Source organism: Symphalangus syndactylus, chromosome 21, assembly GCF_028878055.3.
Source record: "Symphalangus syndactylus isolate Jambi chromosome 21, NHGRI_mSymSyn1-v2.1_pri, whole genome shotgun sequence".
Classification (NCBI taxonomy): Eukaryota; Metazoa; Chordata; class Mammalia; order Primates; family Hylobatidae; genus Symphalangus; species Symphalangus syndactylus.
This window is the reverse complement of record NC_072443.2, coordinates 39,530,384-39,555,677: the sequence shown is the minus strand read 5'-3', so window position 1 is coordinate 39,555,677 and position 25,294 is coordinate 39,530,384. Positions and strand designations below refer to the sequence as shown.

The following is a 25,294-nucleotide window of genomic DNA, read 5'->3' as shown; positions in this document are numbered from 1 at the left end:
GTCTTTCTTGAGACAAATAAGGAACAGTTAAATTTGACTTTTCCAGATCTGAGGTGTCATTTAAGGCCCTTTCTTATACTTGCCTGTATCCCACTGCATAGTTTCCCATCTAGTAATACTACAGGCATGTAATTCTCCCGAGCATCATAGAAAGAGAAATTACATTGATTGCCCAGACACAGTGAAAAAAATTTTACCTCAACCCAGTGCCATCAGCTCAAGCTCTATCCTGAAAATGCTTTTACTGGCTCTTAAAGATGCATATGACTCCCAATGGACTAGCAGCACTGTTTCCTAATTTAAAATATTTTAATTAAATAAAATCCTTCTTAAAGAAGAAAGAGCAAACCAGATCAGAGTCTGTCACCTCGGTTGTCTTCTCACTGCACTGATATGACAAGACAGCAAGTTGGGGGTTTTCACCCTCTCTCTCATTCCCCTCTTCCTTTAATGGCCTGTCAAAAAGAAACTCCATTCAGTGTTGGCATTAATGCCTGCTGTAAATAAAAAGGAAATGGGAGGAAAGAGGAGGAGGGAAGAGAAGGGGTGTTTGATAGAAGCTAGATTTGCAGCTCAATTGCAAGGCATCTCTCAGAGTGTCTAGACACCAGCTGCCTGGTTACCATGGAAACCCACTAACTTTGGCTGATGGGCTGAGTAGTAACGACTCTCAGGAGATCTGGGTGGGCGCATAGTGGTGGGGGAAGAGGAAGGAAGGTTGGGAACGATGGCACAGAGGGTGTTAGAGCAATATGGGAGAGAACAAGTGAAAACAAAATTCTCTTTGTAAGAGAGTGGCATTAACCCTGTTAATGTTTCTCACGTGCACATCACACATGTGGTGACAAGGTACAAATCTGTCTTACTCAGCAGGTGTCAGGATGCAGGATGTTCAAGATGAATAGCGGAGGTAGAATGATTGTATTCTTATCAACCTCCTGCCAATGCCAAAGTACTTCCTCAGTAAACCAAATCTTTCCATGGTAGACAGACACAATCAACAATTGTCCACCTAAGATCAGGGGCAGGGAATTCCAATCCACGAGAATGGCTGCCACTTTTACGAGGACTCAGCAGTAAAGATGAAACACAGCCTTTTATGCCTAAGGTGTCCTGCCTTCCTGCTCCTCCCATTTTCTCTTGTCATATGTAAGGGCTGGGCAGCTGTTCCAACAATGGAGGATGGTGGTGGGAATGTTGAGGCTATGAGTAAGAAATGAAGGATTACCAGTTTAGGGCCAAGTCATTATATATACAGACATATTTTGTTATCTAACTTATGAACAGATTCCTATTATCAGGGGTTCTGGTCCATAGATTTTAAAGTTTTATAGTTGCTTGCTGTCACCCTGGTCCCTTCCCACTTTCCTTTGGGATTAGGATTTTTCAGGTAGCACTGACACCCCCACACCCTCATCTCTCTCGTCACCTAAGTATGTGCTCATTTCCACCCTCTACCCACACTTTTCCACTCCACTTTCTAAGTCCCACCACATAAAAACATAGCCCCACAGACATAAGCAGACTTTTCTCACCAAAGATTGTCTACAGCTATACAAACTAGATTTGTTTGTCTCACAGTGTTCTGCATTTATTCTTACCAACCACAGGTAGAATCTTAAGAGAAGACCTACTGGTTTTATTGGAGTAATCTGAGTCACAAAACTATTTTCTAATTGTGCAAAGCTAATGGATGATATGAGACTTAATCCTTGGACTCTGATCATGACCAACAGAACTGGTTTTATATATATATATATTTTATATATATTATATATATAATATACACACACACACACGCACATGTACTCTGTGAATTTTTATGCAGTGGTTCCTTTGAAGAAATACTCCCGTATGGAAAAACGTTCCAATCACATTGAGTTATAATCAATATGTAAGCAAATTTAACATACTACAAAAGGGTTACTAATAGGTAAATGCTGAGTTAACTATAATTTATAAGTGGAAAATTTTAATCTGCCAGAGACTCTTTGTTAGACATTAAAGTTTCTATGACTTTGATTTGATGATTCAACATGAAAGAAAGGCAGCTCACTTCTAAGCAAAAGTGTGTTTTGCCATCTATTTCCAGTCTGGGCAGAATTCCCACTGGTTTTGAATTTGCTAAAATGGTTCTCTGCTTTTAGAGATATATCCTTTGCATTGAAAGATGAAACAATTTCCTCCCTGTGGCATGGACTCCATGTAAGGAGGGCTTGTGAAGCAGTGAGGCTAAAACAAGGGGCTAGTGCCCTGATGCCACAGACACAACCCAGTTATAGTTGCTGTCCAGCGGCCATCATCTTCCGGTCATTAGGAGGATGGCATTACATGTGAGAACTCTATGAGTCACCAAAGAATGTACAGGGACAAAGGAAGGTGAGGAAACATGTGCTTAGGTGACAGAGAGAAAGTTCCTTCAGAACTGCCTGTTTAATACATGTGCTTGGTATCTTCTTCACTTATTGAATGAATTGATATTTATTGAGCATTTACTGCTTGTTCCAGTTGCTGAGAATACCACAGTGTACGAAATAATAATAAAACCAAAAATACTCTGTCTTCATGAAGTTTACATTATTATTATAAATAAATAAATGTAACATATAATACATTAGATGGCAGTAAGCACTATGAAAATAACAAAATTGGCTGGGTGTGGTGGTGCATGCCTGTAATCCCAGCACTTTGGGAGGCTGAGGTGGGTGGATCACTTGAGGTCAGGAGTTTGAGACCATCCTGACCAATATGGTGGAGCCCCGTCTAAATACAAAAATACAAAATTACAAAAATTAGCCCGGTGTGGTGGGCACCTGTAGTGCCTGCTACTCAGGAGGCTAAGGCAGGAGAATCACTTGAACCCAGGAGGTGGAGGTTGCAGTGAGCCGAGATTGCACCACTACACTCTAGCCTGGGCAACAATGGCAGGAATCTGTCTAAAAACAAACAAACAAACAAAACTAACCAACAAACAAAAATTCCTGAACATAACAAAATTGGGAAAAAGAAGGGGAAATGCTGGGATGAGGCTGGGGTGACTATTAAACGAAGAGAAAGTTGCTTTGAGAAGGTGATATCTGAACAGAGAGCTGAAGATGGTTAGAGAGTGAATTCTATAAATTTCTAGAGGAGGGAGGTTTTGAGGCAGAGGGAACAGTAAATTGCAAATTCCCTGGATATGAGCACACCTGTTTGTTGGGGAGGCAGCAAGGAAATCAGTATTGCTAGAAAGGACCAAGAAATGGAGAGTAACAGGAGAGGAAATCCAAGTGGTGACCTAGCGGATATGCTGAGAACATGGAGCTTTGAGGCCACTTTAAGGACGACTTTTGCTGAAGTGAAATGGGTGCTAGAAAAAGTGAGATGTGCTGAGATTCTGGATATATGTTGAAGGTGGAGCCAATAAGACTTGCTCATAGATTTAATGTTGTCAAAGGAAAAGAAAAAAAGGAATAATTTTAAGGCATATGGCCTAAGTATCAGGAAATGATGGACTTGTCATTTCCTGAGATGAGAAAGACTGGAGAAGGCGTAAGTTCAGAAAAAAAAGACAGAAGTTTGATTTTCAAGTGATTTAATTTGAGATATCTGTTAGATATCCAAGTTGAGATGTAGAGTAAGCAGTTGTCTGGAGTGGGGAGAGAGGTCCGGGCTATAGATGGGAGATTGGGGCTTATCACATGGTAGACAGTGTTTAAACCCATGAGCTTGGAGAGATCACCAAAGGCATAAATGTAAATAAAAAAAAAAAAAAAAAAGAGAGACCGAATGTAGAAGAGAAAAGAGGAGAGGACATCCAAGAACTGAGCTGTGGGGTAACTCAACATTTAGAAATCAGGGAAATAAAGAAGGAAGGGCAAAGGAAACTGAATGGGACTAGCCAGTAGGTTGGCAAAAGTAATCAGAATAGGCAACATCCTGGAAGAGCAGTCACGAAAGTGTTTCAAAGAGTAGAAAGTGATCAACTCTGCGATGCTGTTAGTAGGTAAAAGAAGATGAGTCCTTAGAATTGGCCATTGGGTTTTGGCAATGTGGAGGTCACTTGTGAGTCTGGCTAAAGTTGTTTCACTGGATGGGGAGTTTGGGGAGTGGGTAGGAAGTAGATGTGATTGTTGTGGATTAAACGCAGAATAGGAAGAAACAAATTGGAGAGAGTATAGACAACTCTGGTTGAGAACACAGACTCAGGAACTAGGCTGCCTGAGTTTGAATGTGTTTCCCAAATGTGATACCTCAGGCATGTTATGTGTTCTCTGTACTTTGATTTCTCCATCTATAAACAGGGATGTACTTACCTCATAGGGTTGCTGTGTATGGATGACACATGTAAAATGCTTAGATTATATGCTAAGTATTAAATAAAACAATCCATATTGTCACTTCTCTTAATTCTTAAAAAGTTGGGGGCCTTGGAAACAAGTTCTATTTTCACTTCTGGAGACTAAAATAATAAAAAATGTTATTTGAGCAACTGTGATGAAATTTCTGGAAATGTTGATCTGTTTTAACAGTGCTTGATGACAGACTTGCATTGAACCACCTCAAGGGTGTGTCACATTCCATTTCCCAGTTACTCTAAGGTTCCAGTTTTAAAAAGCATAGTCTAAGGATCCAGAGTATTTAATGCATTTAAGGTTTTCCAAGCACTAATATTCTTTAACTCTGAAAGATCCTAAAATTTTTCTTTTCTCATCACATTGAACTTCCGTGGTAGTTTATGTAAAGCACTTTGAAATCTACAATATTCAAAAGTGTTAAGGCACTGATATTTCCATGCTATAAAAACAGTTCAACTGGCATTTTGTCAAACAGAAGTCTTTATCAACTAACACTTCTCCACTACAATGAAAATTCACATTTGTATAATCCTGAAGCATTTTATGACTATGATTACTATACTTCTAATGTTGTGTATGTTTTATTACATCCCAGATCTTTCCCACTGGAAATCCAATCATGACATGAATAGCAATTATTAATCAAAATATTTGATAAACCAGAATGTTTCATTCCCCAATTAACATTGAATAGCACAAAATTTACTATAAATGTGCTGTTCTTTTTCTATCTTGAGGATACCCATGTTGAATAATAAAAAATAATTATGGAAAGGGAGCAGAAATAAGACTCTGATGTACTCACTAGCCCTGTAGCCTAAGATAAGTCATTTAAGTTCTCTTGCTTCTGTTTCCTCATTTGTAAAAAAGGGACAGTGATACCCCTCATCATAGGATCATTGTGAAGCTTAAACAAGAAACTCCATGTGGAGCTTTTAGCAGAAAGCCTGGCACAAGATAAGTAAATGTTATCTGTATTTTGATGATCATGGGTATTATTGTTGCTATTGTAATTATTCTATGGCGAGGGCCTAATAAGTGAAGCCAGACCAAAGACTGAGTAATTCAAAGCTATCAAATATGCATTAGGTTGGCTTCACATTTTAATTAAGGCTTGAGTTAATATTAGAAATATAGAGTCACCATTGTCTTTGTGAGGAAAGCCCGACTAATTACAGAAGCTCAATAAACATACAGGGCGTGTGATATATTCATATGGATTTATTCCAGATAGATGGCTTTGGGGTGGAGCTGGAAAAACAAGCTTTGCTTCGATTTCTGGGCTGCCTGTAACAGCAGCGGCAGCCACTCAGGGCTTCAAGAGAGGCTCTCACAGCCTCCTGAATGACTGCTCCCCCCGCCCCCTGCAAGTGACGGGGAAAAATGGCTGCTGTCTCACCACACATCTCCTCTTCCCATCTCCTCCACCCTCCGCCAACCCACCAGGCACGTGCCAACAACGAGCTGCCTGCCTCACTGGGATGCTCAGCTCCATTAATAAGCCCTGGAAGGCTGATAATTGGGGATTCGTGGAGCCTGCAGTCTTTCAATAAGCCAGGTTGTTATGGAAACCAGCGGCAGACCTCCATGTCCATATTATTGATCCTAAACAAAATAAAATAAAATAAAAGTGGGGAGCAGGAAAGGATCATTTCAATCCATCCTCTCCCCTGCCCCGCCCCGCCCCAGCCCCCATCCTTTTATTTTAGAAGTTCATTACCAATTTGCACACATGAGACTTCACAACTCTTCTCTCTTTCGGTTTCCTTCTCAGCACTCCCCCACCCCTTTCTTAATTACAACTGAACGTTTTTTCACCTCTAGCAGAAAAATCAGCTGAGCAGGGTACCAAAGGCACACCTGAGTAGACACTCTAAATCGAATTTAACACCATAGCATTAATGCTGTTTATTTGAGCCAAGAAGATCAGCAATGAATATCAATGTGCTTTCTTCACCATTAAAATAAATAATAATAATAATAATTTAACAGGATTTTTTAAAACGGTCCCAGAGTCTCCCCGTGGCTCTTAATATGTATTGTTCTCTAGCAAGACGGCCAAGCCACCACCCAAGATGAGTCGCCCTGTGTGTTGAACCAGGGCCCAGCTCTCAAACTGTCAGAGGAAAGGGGGCGGCATTTCCTTGGACTACTTTTAAAAATTAGCTGACAACCTTCTTACAATAAAAACCCAATTACTCCTTTTGGTTAATAAATTCAGGTGTGATGCAAAGAAGACACCTGACAGGCAGGCCTGGAGAGAACACTAAATGAATCCAGCCTGGAGGCTGCGGTGGACCGGGGAATCGCCACCTACGTCTCTACGTTGAAAAGACGAAGACACCATTGTTTCCCGATCAACTTCCCATTTCATCCCAGCAGAGGGCACCAGTGTAATTCTGTTCCCAGCTGTGGAGGCTGAGTGGAAGGCAGGCACTTCAGGCGTCACTCTCTAGGAAGAAATGACCCCAGGCAAACTGCATAGCAGTGCAATAGGAACAACTATTGTGATTGGGTCCTATTTTGAAGTTAATCCTAAATCAATTTTGATTTTTTGGTCCTTCAGATATGACCAAAAATTCAGTCTAGAAGTAGATTGTTAAGTCACTTTAACAAGTATGCTGAAATAATATTAATAGTCTGAATTGAATTCATAAGTGTGGATTGTGCTTTGTGTACACTTCATAGAGACATCAGAGTCATTCTGGGAGCAAAATAATATGGTGAAGTAAAAATTTTAACCACCCTCTATTTGCTGTTGGACCAAGACTGAAAACTTCTGACCACTTCAAGGTCCAACATGCCCTACCTTCTCCTCACTGGCACAAACTACTAAGGCCAGTATCCTCACCAATGCTTCATCATAATGCTCATTTCTTTTCTTCAGACCCTACCCACTATCATGGCCTCTGAATTCCTTTGCCACAACTACAGACTGCAGTTTGCAAGCAGTCACAAACTTATTTTGTTCTATACTGGTCCTGAGTTTTTTTTTGTTTCTGTTTTCTTTTAAGAGCCTTACTTTTCTCCCCATCCAGACTGTAACTTCCATGACAACAGATATTCACTTTTATAATCTACATCCCTCACAATGCCTGTGTAGTGTGGAAATTATACGTATTAATAAGGACAAATTAACTGAATGACAGTAGAATACAGTTCTTGCGACATCTGGGTTTATCTGCTCTATTCTGATGCTAACCCATTGTGGAACCATGGCCAGACCATGCAACTGAATCCCAGAACATGCTTCATCGCTCATTAAACCACAGGCACACACAACTTCTTCTGGAGATTGTTCGAGCATAGTGGATCATAATATTTTTGTGCAGTGGTCCCAGTAGAGTATCTGATGAAAGACAAGGTCATTTTGCCAAGAATATCATCCATATGCACACACAGTATAACATGTTGCAAATAATCTTAGGAGATGAAAGAACCCTCCTGAAGCCCATCCAGTTCCCAGGCTTAGGCAATTTTTAAGTTTCCTTTTAGGTATAAGACTGTAGGATTGAAATCCAAGATGTGATAAGTTATAGCTGGTATCTTCCTGGAAAGAGTGTGTTAGCTATTTCCCTTAAGGTATCCCAACGTTTCCTATTGAATCCCTAGATTGCAGTTTCTGAGGGACCAATTACATGAAGCCCAAATTAATCCTAACATCACTACCTGGTAGCCTTGGCTGACTTCCAGGCTCAATCATTACTGATAATGTAAGGACTTGGTAATGTTGCTGAGCTACAAGGTAGGCCAAATAGAATAGTCTCTGACTCCCAAAAGAGACTGCAAATCGTTATGTGTCTCTCTTGCTGGCCATAAATCATGTCCTACTTGCACGTTAATTTCCTTCATAAAATCAGGTGTAGTACCAAAGAAAAAAAAAGTTTCCCAATAGCTTCAGCTGAAAGGGCAGGAACAATGGTGACTTTCTATTAGGCACTTACTATGTGTTCAATAAAATACCATAATAGACACCTTTTACACATGATCTATTTAATACCGACAACCACCAAGTTCTGCAATGAGGATATTTTATTTCACAATGACAAAGCTGATGTTGAATTAACAGCATAGAGCTGGTTAGGGACTGGACCTTTGATTCAAACATAGATAAGACTGATTCCAAGACCCCTCTGATATTTCTCCTCCACTGCAGGCCTCCAAACAAGAGATTTGGCTAAATTCATGTTTGTTGCAATTCTGTCTATTGTTGCAGTATCCATTGAATAATATATTTGTCTTTTTTATTACTATGAATACAAAATAATACTCTGAAATACTTTACTTTGGGTCACCAAGAAACCATTGTTCTCTTTATTTGCTGGATGAAGTAATTTCTTCCACTATTTTACCTGTAGGAAGATGACAGGTTATCCATGCTTTTACCATCTTCAATTTTAAGATTTGCACAGAGGGGGCCAGGCGCAGTGTCTCATGACTGTAATCCCAAGACTTTGGGAGGCTGAGGCGGGTGAATCATGAGGTCAGGAGATCGAGACCATCCTGGCTAACACGGTGAAACCCCGTCTCTACTAAAAATACAAAAAATTAGCCAGGCATGGTGGAGGGTGCCTGTAGTCCCAGCTATTTGGGAGGCTGAGGCAGGAGAATGGAATGGCGTGAACCCAGGAGGCAGAGCTTGCAGTGAGCCGAGATTATGCCACTGCACTCCAGCCTGGGCGACAGAGCGAGACTCCGTCTCAAAAAAAAAAAAGAACTGCCCAGAGGATCTTCATATGGGGAGAGGAGAGTATGAGGATGAAAAGTGATTATTTCAGAACTTAGGCAAAATGATACTAACTGAGGACCTACTCTATATCTGGTTCTTTAAATATGTTACCTCATTAAATCCTCATCACAACTGTTTAAGGGTAACATTTTAAACTCCATCTTATAGATGAAGACATTGAAGGTTATACAAATCATTAAAACCATGCAGTGAGGAACCTGAGGTTGAACCCAGGACTGTCCAGTTCCAAGACTGTCTCTCTGTGAGGTGTTCCAAGTAAAGAATGTTTCTGAAACATGCCTTGTAATCTGAAACTTTGTATCGAAATAGGCCTCCATTTAAAATTGTGAGATTATGAAACTCAATCCTTTTCTTTTCCTGTCTGGAAGCAAGCAGAGACAATGTCTCTTGGTTTGTTGAGGCAGCGCTGGCTGGGGACTGATGCTGCAGAAGGGCTCAGACAATGGTGGGCAGGGGGTGGCGGGGGGGTCTCTCCTAGGGGAGCTGTGCCCCATCTGCCACTTAGATCTGCTCAAAGACAGAAAATCCATTTGCCAAGGAACCCTTTAGGGCCTGCTGTCTGTGAAGCCAAGAACAGAGAGCGCTAGTGCTGGAAGATCCCGTAAAACCATCTTCTTTTACCAGCAAGGAAGGTAAATTGGCCTTGGCCATGGCCAGAGAGCTTGTCAGAAACAGAGCTACAAGAAAACCACGGCTGTCTCTTGGTACTCAGCTCAGTCAGTGTCTTCCCCTGCTCTTCAGCGCCCCTCCAGCCCTGCTTCTCCCAGGCCTCTTGCTTTCTCGCTTATTACTCCTTCTTTCTCTTTTCTACCATCTATTCTTTCTCCACTTTGCCCTTGCTTATTCTTTCTGCCTCCCCTGATCAATTTCTGGTCCTCTTCTGCTTTTTTTCCTCCTGCTTTTTTCTCCATTTTCTACCCCATTATTCTTCCCTCCTACTCTCCCTTTTCTCTATAGGAAGTAAAGAATCTCTATCCACATCCCCACCTTGTTCCTCCTAAGGGCCCACCTTCCTTTTTCACATTCTGACCAATTTTCCTTCTGAGTCAAATACCCTCATTCAGACTCAGAGTGTCTGGGTGCCTGCGAAATATTTAGAAATGGGTTATGGAAAAGAAGTTGCTGATGTATAAAATTCCAAAGAACTGGGCCGCAAGCAATAAAAACGGACACTTGCCTGAAAAACTCTTAGCTTTTCTTGTGGGGCTTCCAATTTAAAAAAAATTAAATGATTCTTTCCCTTTCAAGCTGTTTATGAAAAGAAATCTCTCCATAAGTGCAATCCATATTATTGGCCAGTCAGTGGATGTCTATTGAGAGCCTTCTATGTGCTGTGCTCTATTCTGAGCACTGGAGCTACCATGCAGCCTTCAAGAAATGAAAAGTCTACTGAAAGGGAGAGAAACTGAGGACAGCACAGATAAACACAGTCGTTTTAGGCACTAAGAATGCTACAGAGAAAATAAATTGGGTAATGTGATATAACCATTGGCATTGGTAGGGGTAGTGCTGTTCTGCCCAAATGGTCAGGGAAGTCTTCTCTGAGCAAGGGACATTCAAATGGAGACCTGAGTGCCAAGAGGCAAGGGCTAAGAGGTGACCATGGAAGCTCAAGGGAGAAAGCAAGTGCAAAGGCCCTGGGACAGGAGCAAGCTGTATGCATTCAAGAGACCTTAAGAAAGCTATTAGGGCTAGAGAATGGGGAAGAAGGGCAGAGTAGAAGGACATCTGATCAGAAAGCTAAGACGTGAGATCACATGAGGCCTCCTATGCTGCGGAAATAAGTTAGATTGCATTCAGGTTGCAAAAGGTAGGCAAGCATTGGGAAGTTTTACATGGGGCATTGATATGGACAGGTATAAATTCATAGCTTTGTATGAGTGGTTTTTCAAGTAGTCTACTTGAATTTATAAGGAGTGAGCATGGCATTATGGGACCTATCCCTTTTACCCAGCTGAATTGTGTCACGTTGTGATGTTAATCACTGAAGAGGCATTTAGGATGTCAGTCCGTGGAGTTAAATAAGAATTGGCCCCATTGCCCATGCATATTTCCCTTTGGAGCATTTGCTTCCACAGAGGCACAAACAGCTATTGTCCACTAGGGCTAAGGAGTGGGAAAAAGAAAGGCGACAGATATTTTTAGAATTTTTGAGACTGATTTTGGCCTTTAACCTTCTAGAAATCTTATTTTTGTGGATATTCCAAAATTGTATAGATAGAATTTTTTAAGTAGTATCCCATCAGAAGGAATGCATTATTTATACAATTATATTGCACACTGGAGTAGAACTAAAAAATATTACTGCATTATTAGCCTATTTTTTAAGTTAAAGTACCCATGGATATAATAATTTTAATAATTTGAGGCCGGGGCAGTGGCTTATGCCTACAATCCCAGCACTTTGGGAGGCCAAGGTGGGTGGATCACTTGAGGCCAGGAGCTTGACACCTGGTGAAACCAACATGGTGAAACCCCATCTCTACCCAAAATCCAAAAAGTTAGCTGGGCATGGTGGCACACTCCTGTAATCCCAGCTACTTGGGAGGCTGAGGCAGGAGAATCGTTGAACCTGGGAGGTAGAGGTTGCGGTGAGCCAAGATTGCACCACTGCACTCCAATCTGGGTGACAGAGCGAGACTCCATCTCAAAAATAAATAAATAAATAAATACATAAATAATAAAAAATTTTTGTTAGTAACCCTGGGTGAGTCATTCAAATTCCATTTGTTTATGATTTATACTACAAGTCAAATTTTAGAATTTGAGCAGTATCTGTTTGTAAACTAAATAATTCAAGCTAAGTACAGATTGGGTGCCTGCCTGAAAAGATGAGTTTTGAATTATGTTGAGTTTTAATCTTGCCAAGATTGAAGACCTTTTGAATTTGGTCTTCAGTTTAAAACAGTAATTTCTTTTTTTTTTTTTTTTTTTTTTTGTGAGACGGAGTCTCTCTCTGTCGCCCAGGCTGGAGTGCAGTGGCGCGATCTCGGCTCACTGCAAGCTCCGCCTCCCAGGTTCACGCCATTATCCTGCCTCAGCCTCCCGAGTAGCTGGGACTACAGGGGCCCGCCACTATGCCCGGCTAATTTTTTGTATTTGTAGTAGAGACGGGGTTTCACCGCGTTAGCCAGGATGGTCTCGATCTCCTGACCTCGTGATCCACCCGCCTCGGCCTCCCAAAGTGCTGGGATTACAGGCGTGAGCCACCGCGCCCGGCCAAAACAGTAATTTTTAATTATTTTTAGTTAAAATGTCAAATCAAAGTTTAACCAAGATCACGAAATAGTTTGGTAGAGGTGTAGGGGATTGCGAGATAGGACCCCAATCCTAGGACCCCAATCCTTGTTAACCTGGCCTCTGCAAAACAACCCCAATTCCCAGAAACTACTGCTGAGATGCTGCTCCATGGAACTCCAGGCTCCAGCAACACAACTCAAAGTTCACTGATTGAGGATTCTAGAAAATAAACTTTCCTTGGGATTATTATTTGTAAAATATCATTTAGAAAATAAATTCTGCATAGTTTTAATACCAATGGAACTAAAATTAAATGGAACAGTGCTTAGTTACCTAAAGCCATGTTTAGAAGTTACTCAGACCAGTCCTATCTGCAACTACACAATAGGACTGTAATATGAATCAATTTTCTGTTGACCTTATAAGTAATACACATAATCTACTATGTCATCAATATGGGTGCAGTTATCCATACTCATTGTGAAGATCAGCTTACAGTAACTGAGATCAATTGGCATTGACTATTTTGTTGCTGTCCACATGTAGAAAATAAGTAGCTGAGAAATTTCTGAAATTTGCATTTTTCAAACTGTACTTCAGGGCTCAGAAATGATCCACTTAGAGGGTAGGGATAGATGCAAAAAAAAAAGGTAGGGGAGGGATTTCAGGGCATCTTCAGTCATCTCCACTTTCCCCTATCATTCTCAACCAAAGCTTCTCTGCTTTGGGGTTTAATGTATATATTTTAAACTCATTTGAGCAAATAGTGCCTAGGCTAACAATTTTGAAAATGTCTGTCTTCAGCAATTACTTACTCATCTGATTCTACCTCTGTGAAGACATTGTTTCACAATGTTCCTCCTAGCACTAAAAGCATCTTTCTCACTAAAAATTAGTATGAGGGAAGGAAATAGTCAACTCTTCCTCTGCATTAAATGTTAAATGGTTGCAAATCAATCTGAACCCTGAAATCATCTCTGAAAAACCAGCTGAGAAGAACTATTGCCTCCATCAACATGTCTATTTTTAAATTTTCCTTCTTTTCTTATGAAAGAACATAATAATTTTCAAACTAAGTTAATCATGAGAAAGGGGTTTTAAGAAAATTCTAAAATTTAGTATTTTGGGTTCCAAGATTTGAGAATTTTATGTCTGATGATTACTTTTAACTCATGTTTAAAGTTCCTAAGTATGCCTTTTATTATAACCTCATAAATGTAATAAATTATGCACTTTCCTTTAAAAAAAGATAAAAAGCCTTTCAATGCACTAAAAAGATACAGCTCAGATCAAATTTTGAGGACAATGTACGAATTCCTTCAGTAGCAACTGTTTTTCTAATTGAATACAGGAATACCAATTTGAAACTTTACTTTTTTTCCTTAGCCTTTAGCAAGTGTACAATGCTCAACAGAAATGACTGCAAATGTTGAAAATACTTCTCATGCCATCACATATATATGTATGTACATAACTATGTGGTTTTACAAATGGATATTTATATGCTTCTATACTGATGCAGTATTTGGAAGTTGATAATTACTATTCTTAGTATTTTAGAATTATCAAAATAAAATTAATCAAATTGCTAAAATATAATGATTTGGGGTATGCTGGAGCTGACTAACATTGGCTGCTGAGAGCAAGATCTTAGCACCTCTTCCCAACTGCTTATTTGGAAATTACACATTGGTAGCCTGAAATCAGCTAGGATAGGAGTATTTATACCATAGAAATTGGCAAAAACTACAAATAAAGGCTTTTAGAGTTTTGTTTTATTTTTTGGAGAGCCAGTTTACCAGCATGCCACTGCAGGTATCTGATAAAATCATAATGAATGGTTTACACCTTGGTGGAAAGAAAAAGAAAACTAACACATCTTCCAATAGGGGCCAGGTTCTTTTATGAATCTATTATAATTAAACCACCAGTATCAAAGGAAGAGGAAAGAGGAAATCAAAATCTTTCACCGCTAGTTTTCCTTCTAAAAGGATTTGATTACACCAATGGGGAGAACACTGAAACCACATTACTGAACTCTGCGCTTTCTTAGCCCTTTAAACTGGAATAGAATTTCACAAAGTGGGGCACATTCTGTCTTTTTACCAAATACATGAGGGTGACTTTAAGTTGCAGTTTTTGTGTAGGGAAGAATCCTTTCAGCCTTCCACTGCAATGTCCCTCATGGTCTGTAATCTGAATAGCTCACAGGTTGTACACAAATTATGTTTGCACTAAGGAGTGGGAAAGCCTGTTTACTGGTCTGTGTCCCAACACTGTTGGTTTGGGAACACATTAACAATTCACCCTATAGTGGAGCAACAGCAGGTTCAATAGACTCTTACACACCTTGCAAAGATTACTTAATTGTGTCAGATGAGGAAAGGAAGCCAAGGAAGCTGGCAAATCATTTCTTCCCTGGGTGTTTCTGTCACACACTGGCAAGGGCCACCCACAGGTCATTCATGTGGCTGGAGTGAAATTAATCACCTGCTTTCAGTAGGGAGCAGCCTTGACTTCCTCTAGTTCTCAATATGTTTCTAAATATAATGCAAAATGCTCACACTGGTCTATGAAGGCCTAAATGGTTTGAATTCTGGCAACCTCAGGGATGACTTATGGGCCTGAGTAACAACTAAACTCTCCAATGAGCTTCTGTATTCATTTTCCTGGGTAGGTTTAGGATTTTCTCTATGGCATAATATTATTCATTCAAAGTATTGTCATAAACGCAGGAAAAGCAACAATAAACAACACAGACATGAAGCTACTTTTTCCACTGAAGGTTAAAAAGCTGCTGCAGAATTATGACCTGAATCAATTTATTTATATGTGTGTGTTAATTTGAATGAAAGGTGGTTTCTCAAGTTTTTAAATAAATGATATCCCTTTTCATTGGATATATTTTATCCTTTAAGATTCAGCTGAGGCAACCTCTACACCAAGAACACTTCCTGGATAATGTTCCCCTAATTAGCCAAACCAGGGTTTTAATTCTTAGGCACTATAAATTTCATCTTAGATAGCTTTAGTCCCAACTCTTAGCTCTCCTCAACCCACTGTAGGTTCACAAACATATCCTGATTACATGACTAGCCGAGAAACGACCATTACTCTTCACACACACCCTCAGAGAGACGAGGGGTGTTCCTGGAGCCATTCTCTACTTCTTTTTGGCCTGAAGGGTGGAGAAAATGTAGAACTTACCATTATTCCAGATTTTCCCTACAGTCTGAACTCTTGGGCAGCCCTTTCCCTACATATTGAATGTGTGTGTATACATATGTGCTTGGAAACTGGCAGAAGGGTATACTACAGGCATGGATACAGTGCTTAAACATATCTAAATTATATCCTTCACTTTGTCATACACCAGGGAAGAGAACATTTTTTTCAAGGCTATAGAAATGTTCATCTCCACTTTATCTGAGAGACACACACATTCATCATGCACCAGTAAGAAGGGACCATTTTAGGTAAATGGCTTCTGGTTTCTATTTCAAATTCCAAAAGATTCTACTAACTCATACTGGAAAAACAAAATAAAACAGGGAAAAAAAACCTTCAAAGGTTATTTCACTGTATATGTGCCACCAGGATAGAATACTTATGTTGAACATGTTTTACAAAGAAAGGCAAAAAGCCTTCCTAGAATATTTTCTTCCCCTGAAGATATCTTAAGAACTACAATTTCCCTTCCAAGTAGAATGGTGTGAGATGATCAAACTGAAATATTTTAATTCTCATAATCCTCTAATTTGTGATTTGGTGATTACAAATAAGTGTGAGGATTGCTGAGTAATCACATCTAACTTGTATATCTTCCATACCACCTTTTCTCGGGACGTTCCATAGCCCAATTCAAATACTTAGGCCTGTTAGGCAATTTCACTATTGGTCAAATATCCAATGACTGTGAATGTAGAGTTTAAAAAAAAGAATTGGAAGAGATTTGTATTAGCTTATCCATATAATACTTTATGTTTTAATGACAGTCTACTGACAAAATTTTAAAAAGCTTATCAGATGTCTATCAGATGTATCCATTGCTCTACATAAGCATCCAAGGTTTTATTAACCCTTGAAGCTGTTTAATTACTTTAATGAAATAAAAGCATATAAAAATACACTGATATTGAGTTAAGTGTAAGATGGAAATGAAACTATTGATAGCAAATTATGGCTGTCTATAGGCTATAGCCACTGTAGCTATTATAGCTATAGTTTTCCATCCAGAGACAGGGTTAGGAGGATTATGAATCAGAAGTCCAGTCATATCAGAAAACATCATTTTCAACTCTTTATATTCAATCTCAAGTGTAAGACAGGATTAGAAACCTCTACGGAGATATTCTTGCTGTCTTCTGGGCCTCTAGTCTAATAATAAACTTTCTTAGAATTGACTCTTCTAGATTCTTTGCCCCTCTATCTAAACTTCTCTACTATCAACCCCATCCCTTAAGCCCATTATCTAATAGTTAAGAAAGTAAGGGACTATGGAAAAGTGAGGATGGTTGGCTAAGAAGCCATATGTCCCACACTTCAAAGATGCCTCCTTGGTCTACCATTGCAAGATTGTCGTGTGTGTGTGTGTGTGTGTGTGCACATGTATGTAGAGAAAAAAGAAAAATATTTTATGAAGATGTGTTAATATCTGAATGATAGTCTATATTTTAAGAAATATTAATTTTTAGTTCCAAATATAGTTTCACAACTTTAAAATTGGGGGAAGAACATGTCTTTCTGTTTTTCAGATTCTTTTATGAGGTGATAGCAACAATTTAATATAAGCTATGAAAGAATGAATGGCCTCAACAGTATGAGTCCTGTGACTCCACAACACATTCCTTCATCTTCTTGTGTCTGCTTACTTTTTTAACTAAAGAGTTAATGAAAGGGCCAGGCGCAGTGGCTCACACCTGTAATCCCAGCAAGGCTGAAGCAGGTGGATCACCTGAGGTCAGGAGTTCGAGACCAGCCTGGCCAACATGATAAAACCCCGTCTCTACTAAAAATACAAAAATTAGCCAGGCATGGTGGCAGGTGCCTGTAATCCCAGCCACTAGGGAGGCTGAGGCAGGAGAATCACTAGAACCCAGGAGTCAGAGGTTACAGTGAGCCGAGATCGTGCCACTGTACCCCAGCCTGGGCTACAGCGTGAGACTCTGTCTCAAAAAAAAAGTTAATGATTGCTCTTTAATTTGTCTCTTCTATTAAGTTCTTTAATGTTTTAGTTATAAAGGTACCAGATCCTTTGGAAATGCACTTGCCAAAGGGCGGTAGACCTAAACAAGAATATAAAAAAGATACTAATTCTGATAAACTAAACTTAGGGTAGCAATTGCCTACAATAAATAAAATGACTTTTATCTGATTGAGATATGAAAATTTTCATTTCTAATTTTCAGATCCTCCTGGAAAACTGATGTATTTGATGGAGTCAGTAATATGCGTGTTAAGAACAATCAATTTCAACTGATCTTTATAGCTCTCTCAGGTCTAATAAAACAGTACTTGGAGCGTTTTTGAAATAAGAATCTAAGACTCAGAAATAGTTTAATATCCCTAATAATTCTGGGGTGATAGGGCTGTGAGGGAATTATGATCAGGAATTATAGTAGTTACTAGATACCCATCTGTAAATGCTATCCCTAATAATTCCCAGACAAGAGTCTGGAATATCCAATTATCCAAAGAGAGATGTTCTTATATTATAACACATTGTTGGGGTCCTTAGACATTCCTCTTCTCTTTGTTTCTTCCGGAATAGCACTTGGATAAGTGTCAGCGTTCAGCATGTGACCTCTCAGACTCTCAGGGTTTGGCTTCTGGCTCAACATTGCTAGCTGTCAACAATGATTAAGTCCCACAGTCTCCCTAAAGCTAAGATTTCTCCTTGTAAAAAGGGAAGGGAAAATTACACTACTACATTACTACCACAGAGTGGTTATGATGATTAAATGGAACAATCCCCACTTAGCACTCTGCACAGGACCTGGCAGTTAATAAATGCTCATTAAGTGCTACCTATTATTAGACTTTTATATTTTAACTCTTGAAAGAAAACCTTAAAAACCAACTATCGTAGTCCCTTTTCCTAAGGATGAGACAAATGAGGGCCAGAGAAGCAATAATTTGCCTAAAATCTGGTTGGTAGAAATACTGAGACTAGAACCCTGGTCTCTTTATTTCAGTTGAAAGATCTTTTCCCTACCTTGTATTACAGGGCAGGTAGGACAGAGAATATCCTAGTAAGATCCTGGTTGGTATTTCCCAAAAGCATCAGATCACAACAACAGCTAAGATAAAAAAGAAAATGCAGGCCGGGCGCAGTGGTTCACGCTTCTAATCCCAGCACTTTGGGAGGCCGAGGCGGGCGGATCACGAGGTCAGAAGATTGAGACCACGGTGAAACCCCGTCTCTACTAAAAATACAAAAAAAATTTGCCGGGCGTGGTGGCGGGCGCCTGTAGTCCCAGCTACTCGGAGAGGCTGAGGCAGCAGAATGGCGTGAACCCGGGAGGCGGAGCTTGCAGTGAGCCGAGATTGCGCCACTGCACTCCAGCCTGGGCGACAGAGAGAGACTCCGTCTCAAAAAAAAAAAAAAGAAAGAAAAAAGAAAATGCAGAAACAGAGACAAAACATAACACCTTAATAGAGAGAAAGAACTATAGGGCTACAGTTAAGGTGAGGATTTAGAGTTCAATCAGTTTGATCCTTGTTTTGTCACTGGCTGTATTTGTGGCCAGAATATCCATTTACTTTGTCCCTATTCTTTGAATAAAAAAATAGAAAGAAAAATATGATCAAATGACGTTGGGCTGTTGTCAAGAAAAGCCAATAAAAATGATTACTCTAGCAATATAAAAGTGCTCCATAAAAGCTTAATAATCAACACTATTTAAGAGGTATACCACTGAGTATCTGACAGGGTGCCCATGTTTTATAAACAGCATTTATGGACTTCCACAACCAAAATTTTCATTCTTTGTGAGTTGTGTATAAATTTAGGAAGTGGTTGAAACCACATTTCAAATCAAAGCCGCTCATGAGGCACCCTGCCAAATGTGTGTAAATATCCTTGGAAAATCTCACGTCTAACACACAGCTTGGTAGAAGTGGACCTATCTTTTGGAAAGCTGAAAAATAGATGGTTACCTTGGGCCTTAGGGAAAATATTGTTCTGGGAAACGTAAATAATTTTTTTAATTCAGAAATATGAGCTGGGTATTTCATTTTCTTACACACAATTATCATTCTAGAAATTCTAAATTTTGCATCTATTCTTTTTGTTAATCATTTGAGTATCAGGACATACGTTATATAAAACATTTTTATAGTAAGCAGCAGACTGCATCTTAGCCCCTGAAGCACTGCTTCATTCATATTTTGTCCAAAGTGCATTGGCATAGGGAAGTGCCCTGTACCTATTTGCAGAATTTAATTGAGATTATAAATATGATTGTTTTCAATGTCATTCCCTGAATTTCATACCTCCCCCATACCAAGTAAGAATTCATTAAGGTCAAAAGACTATATCTTGTTTTTGTTTTGGTTTGGTTTATTTTTTCTGAGACAGGGTCTCACTCTGTCACCCATGCTGGAGTACAATGGCACACAATGATGGCTCACTGCAGCCTTGACCTCCCAGGCTCGGGTGATCTTCCTGCCTCAACCTCCAGAGTGGCTGGAACCTCAGGCACACACCACCACACTCTGCTAATTATTTATTATTTGTAGAGATGGGGTCTCCTTCTGTTGCCCAGGCTGGTCTCAAACTCCTGGACTCAAGTCCTCCTGCCTCGGTCTCCCAAAGTGCTGGGATTACAGGCATGAGCCACCGCACCTGGCCAAAGAATCATATCTTATTCATCTTTGTGACCCCGATACCTAGCACAGAAGAAAGTTAATATAAAGGGAAAGGAAAAAGAAAGGAAGAATAGAAAAAAAGGAGAGAGAATAGGAAGGAAGGTTAAAAAAGAGGAGGAAGAGAGGTAGGGAGACACTAAGTTAATTTTTCTATTCAGGGAATGGCAATAAGAAACTCCTCCCTCTTTTCTTGATCATTACTGATGGCATCAATTTGCAAGGTGTACTGAGACCATGAAAATAAAATGTAGCCAAGATCAACATACAGAACATCTAAAGTCACTCAGAGCTACACTTCCAACTAGCATCAGTCAAGGACCCTGTGGCAGCCACCCAATCAATATCACTGATTGATAGCCTTCCGGATAGGTTACCTTGGTAGTACCACATCACTGAATATGACCACAGCAGAGTCCTCTACTGGGGAAGATCAATAGGCTACCATGGAGAAGAAGAGACGTAAGAGAGAATTCCTTCACTGAGAGCCAATGAGCACAGTGACACTGCTCAGCAGGAGACCCCAAGGATACAATCACTAAAGGGGGCTTCAAAGTTCTCTACTCATGGCTGAATGGGGCAGTGTCCCACAGATGTTTTAAACGCTTCTCTTCCTCTAAAGGACTCATTATCAGAGGTGCACTGAAATGTTTTCGTACCAGGCACGTAAAGAGCTGGGCAGGCAGAGTGGCAAAGTAGGGAGAGGTGGACATACTTGGAGAATTTAAAACAATAACAATAATCAACCAACTTCAAAGATCAAAATACAAATGACATCACCCCATAACAAACAGGTTGGTAGTAAATAGTAAAAGACGTAAAATAAATAACATTTATAATTCCCCCAACATTTCCATAGGTATTAAAGTAATAATCATATCTGATCTAAAATTTTTAAGCCTGATATTGACAGAAATTATTTTCTTAGATTTTCTCTTTGTACCTCTTTTTCCCCTTAACCCTATTGCACCCTGTTAGATTGTCTGTCCATGCCCCTCCAGGCAGCCGTAGAATCCTAAAGCAACCCATGGTAGCCACCCATTTCCAAACAGTACAGCCCGGTGGAAAATGCTGCTACTTTAACCCAGGTTAAAATGAAATACAGTGGAAGACAGAGGAAATGCAGTACAGGGCACCTGGGAATTTGGACCTGATATGATGTGATAGATCTCCTTGTCACCTCTACCTTCTGTGATCCCATGAGATTCATCACAGCAGAGTAATTTGTGCTTGTCACATAAGAGCAGGCAAAGCTACTAGATACCTCAATCCAGAAAGAAATGACAGGCAGCATTTCTGAATCTAACCAAGAGGACAATACCTACCCAACTCTAAGAAACAATGTAAATTGCCCTTTGTGATTACCTTCAAGTTGAACTTAATCCTTTGAATGCACATGATAAAGTCTGATTAATTAAGATATTTTTCAGTCAGAATCTGTAACATTTAGGGCAGAGAAGAGTGCTGTTTGCTTTCACTGACCAGACATATTTTTAATCAAATAAATGAATAGAATAAGCAAATACGCAAGAGAAATATATAAATGAGTGAGCAAATTATTATCTATAATTTAAATTTCATCAATTTATATTCAATATTTGACATTTGTTGACAACTTACTACATAAAATATTTCATTAATTCATTTGGAGTTATCCTAACCTGAAAAATAATAAAACTTAATTTCTTTTAAAATATATATTAGACTTCCTAGAGATTCAAGAAATCCTTCTATCAACCCAAATCATAAGCATATATCTAAAATCACATCATGTCTCTGTTTCTCACAACTTTAGAAATCCCAGTTAAAAAATATGGTCTGTGCCATGTCAGATATGTTCTGTATTTAAAAGCATGATTAATTTCTAAGATTTATGGAAATGACACATTAAGTAACTTGTGGATATGCAAATTGTTTCCAGACATCATATCTGAGGCTCAAACCTTAAATCTAAAGAAAAGTAGTTAAGTTCTGCTTTGCTGAGTAAATTAAAACCCACACCCCACTTTTTATCACATGCCTTACCTTTTCCAGGGAAAAATTCCCATCTTCTAAACCTCAATGTCTGGCCCCTGGGACAGTTGTGTGTTAGAATAAAGATTCAAAATGAAAAGAAGCATACGATTTATCCAGAGCTGGAATATGCCAATAACAATGTTAATTAACATAATCTGGCATCTTACTCATAGAATTTTAGGGATAAGATGAAAGAAGTAGACCTAAAATATCTAGAAGATTCACCTACCATATTGCAGTATCTGATTTTGGGGAAATGTATATCAAGGTAAAAGTCCAATCATTACTTTCTCAATCTGATGGTCAAATGCCAAAACATTCCTCAGACCACTCTCATGGAGTAGGTTTTCTCCCAAGGAGCACACTGTGGTTCAGTCCATATTTAGACCCTTGGATGACAAACGTCATTGGTTAATCCGAGGCACTTCTAAAGGAGTAAACCCAATCTTTTAAATGGACACAGAAGAAACTTCATCTTTGAGGATCTTTGGGGGTGGAAAGTATTTATGGGTCATATTAGACTAGAGAAAGATCATGGAAACTGTTGGCCTCCTTTACCACTGTGGATGTGTTGGGGTGAGGGAAGGATCTAGTCTCCAGGGACGAAGCTCTCTTGAATTTATCTTGCTCTGGGAATATTCTATTCCAATTCTGCACAATTGAGCAGTAATAGTGAAAACACTCCAACTTTCAAGTTACAGCTCCAAACTGAAGAGAATCCAGTACCTTTTTGTAATCATAGGAACCCTCAATTATTTATGCATATTGTAGAAAGTTGTGTCCTCAATAATAAAATGATTATTTATGTTTGACTTCACAACATATTCTGTATTTTGGGTTTTTCTTTTGTTTTTGGCAACATCGACAGACTTATTTTCCTAATTATGTTTGACCCCAATTAATGTTACAATTAACATTCTCCGAGCATACCCACATATACACACACTACTCACCAACTGATGGTGGAGAGAATGCCCAGAAACATAATGTGAGATAGGGAAGGGTGGTCTGAGATTATACTTTTGCTGCCAGCAATTCACACACTAGATAATCCGGATCAAGAAGAGGATGGCTGTATTTATACCAGGCATTTTCTAGAGCCAAATAATCACATTAGCTAATTCCCATCCATAAAATATATGTAGCCTCAGTAATTACTTATTAAACTAAGTCTATCAGCACACAGAATACTTTTTTAAAGCAGATTTACCTAGTTTGACTGCATATATCAATCCAATTAAGATAATTGCCAGATTTTTCTAGTAGTGGCTGCTACATAGACCTGCCTGAGTCCTCTCTCAGGCATGGAGATACTTGGGAATGTAACCTTAGCTCCTAGTCCTGACACTTTGGGAAATTAAGCACAGCTTCCCTTGATTTCTGGAAAACACCTTCTAGACTTTTTCCTCTCCCTCGATGACCCAGGTGGCCTGGTCTTCCGGATAGCAACTTCCCTCCCCATCCTCCCGTTGCATCTGACCCTCGCAGTTGCTCACCTATGTTCTCTTCAGTTTGGCTGCTCTCCCCAGTCTCCGTTGGAGGCTGGGCTGTTGCCTTGGCAGCAGCATCCTCTGCAGCAGGGGTGGTGGCAGCAGCAGCAGTGACAGCAGCAGGCACATCGGCTTGTTTAGGCTCCTCCTTGGCTGGGGCATCTTCGGCCTTGGAGGACGGCGAGTTATCAGTGGAAGCTTTAGTGGCACTTTCTGTCTCAGCTGAGCCGGCCTTCTCCTCTGAGGATGCAGGAGCCTGGGGGGCTGCCTGCTCTGTGGCAGCATCACCCTCCCCCTTCTTCTCCTCGGAAGGAGTTTCTCCTGCTTTGCCGGGCTCATCAGGCTTGGAGCCAATGGCTGGGGCTGCTTCGGTAGTAGTGGTGCCTTCTCCCTTCTTCTCCACCCCATCGGCAACAGGGGCTTCATCCTTCTTATTAGCTTCAGCCTCAGCAGCTTGGACATCATCCTTCTTCTCTCCTTTGAGCTTTTTCCTTGTTATGTGTCCACGGAAGCTAGCCTGAATTTTGGTTGCGGCCTTATGAGCTTTATCTTCTGGTTTGATACCATCTTGTTCAATCTTTTGGTCCTCATCATTTTTTTCAACCTTTGTAGACAAAAGAAGGGAAAAAAAGGAGAGGGCTTCAGTGACATTCTTCTCCTCTAAATCTCAGCATTCAGCAAATATTTATTAAGTGATTTATTTTGTGTCAGGCACTGTTTTTGGAGTTAAGAATTCAACAGTACCCTGGAAGTTCAAATCAAGCCTCATCTTTCTCCCACAGTATTGTATGAGAAAAGTAATGTCCTTTGGACCTTCCAGAATCACTGGCTTTTTTTTTTTTTTTGAGATAGAGTCTCAATCTGTCACCCAGGCTGGAGTACAATGGCGTGATCTCGGCTCATGGCAACCTCCACCTCCCAGGTTCAAGCAATTCTCCTGCCTCAACCTCCCAAATAGCTGGGATTACAGGCATGTGCCACTACACTTGACTAAGTTTTGTATTTTGTAGATACAGGGTTTCATGTTGGTCAGGCTGGTCTCAAACTCCTGACCTCAAGTGATCCGCCCATCTCTGCCTCCCAAAATGCTGGAATTACAGGCGTGAGCCACCGCACCCGGCCACTGGCATTATTTTCTACGTATTTTCTTTCCTCAGCTCAATGTCGCTCCATGTCAAACTTAAACCAGCCTTTTTTTTTTTTTTTTAGATGTGCTTTGACAACTCAAATCACATTTACGAGCTGGGTGCAGTGGTTCACACTTGTAATTCAGGCACCTTGAGAAGTGAAGGCAGGAGGCACTTGAGCATAGGAGTTTGAGACCATCCCTGGCAACATAGACCCCATCTCTACAGAAAATTTTAAAATTAGATGGGTGTGGTGGCATGCACCAGTGGTCCTGGCTACTCAGGAGGCTGAGGTAGGAGGCTCACTTGAGCCTGGGAGGTCAAGGCTGCAGTGAGCTGTTGTTGTGTCACTGCACTTCAGCCTTGGTAACAGAGTGAGACCCTGTCTCAAAAAAGCAAACAAACCAGAAACAAAAACAAAAAACAAATCACATTCACCCCAGGTTTTTATCAAAGAGCTCTGAAAGA

At 40.0% G+C, this 25,294-nt stretch overlaps 1 protein-coding gene and 1 long non-coding RNA gene across 3 annotated transcripts in view; both read right to left on the bottom strand.

Moving 5' to 3' along the window:
* The window catches only part of GAP43 (growth associated protein 43), a 100,125-nt gene that overhangs the window by 22,190 nt on the left and 52,641 nt on the right, over nt 1-25,294 (bottom strand). For both annotated transcript variants that reach the window (XM_055259649.2, XM_055259648.2), the window contains one exon: nt 23,706-24,303. In XM_055259649.2, coding sequence (XP_055115624.1) covers nt 23,706-24,303 — 598 coding nt within the window. The remainder of the gene's footprint in view (nt 1-23,705; nt 24,304-25,294) is intronic.
* On the bottom strand, nt 335-22,596 carry LOC129471261 (uncharacterized). The gene is made up of 5 exons (XR_008653524.2): nt 22,439-22,596; nt 22,219-22,328; nt 21,559-21,630; nt 867-1,203; nt 335-455 (listed from the first exon to the last, which is right to left on the bottom strand). It is a non-coding gene; the product is annotated as an uncharacterized lncRNA (long non-coding RNA).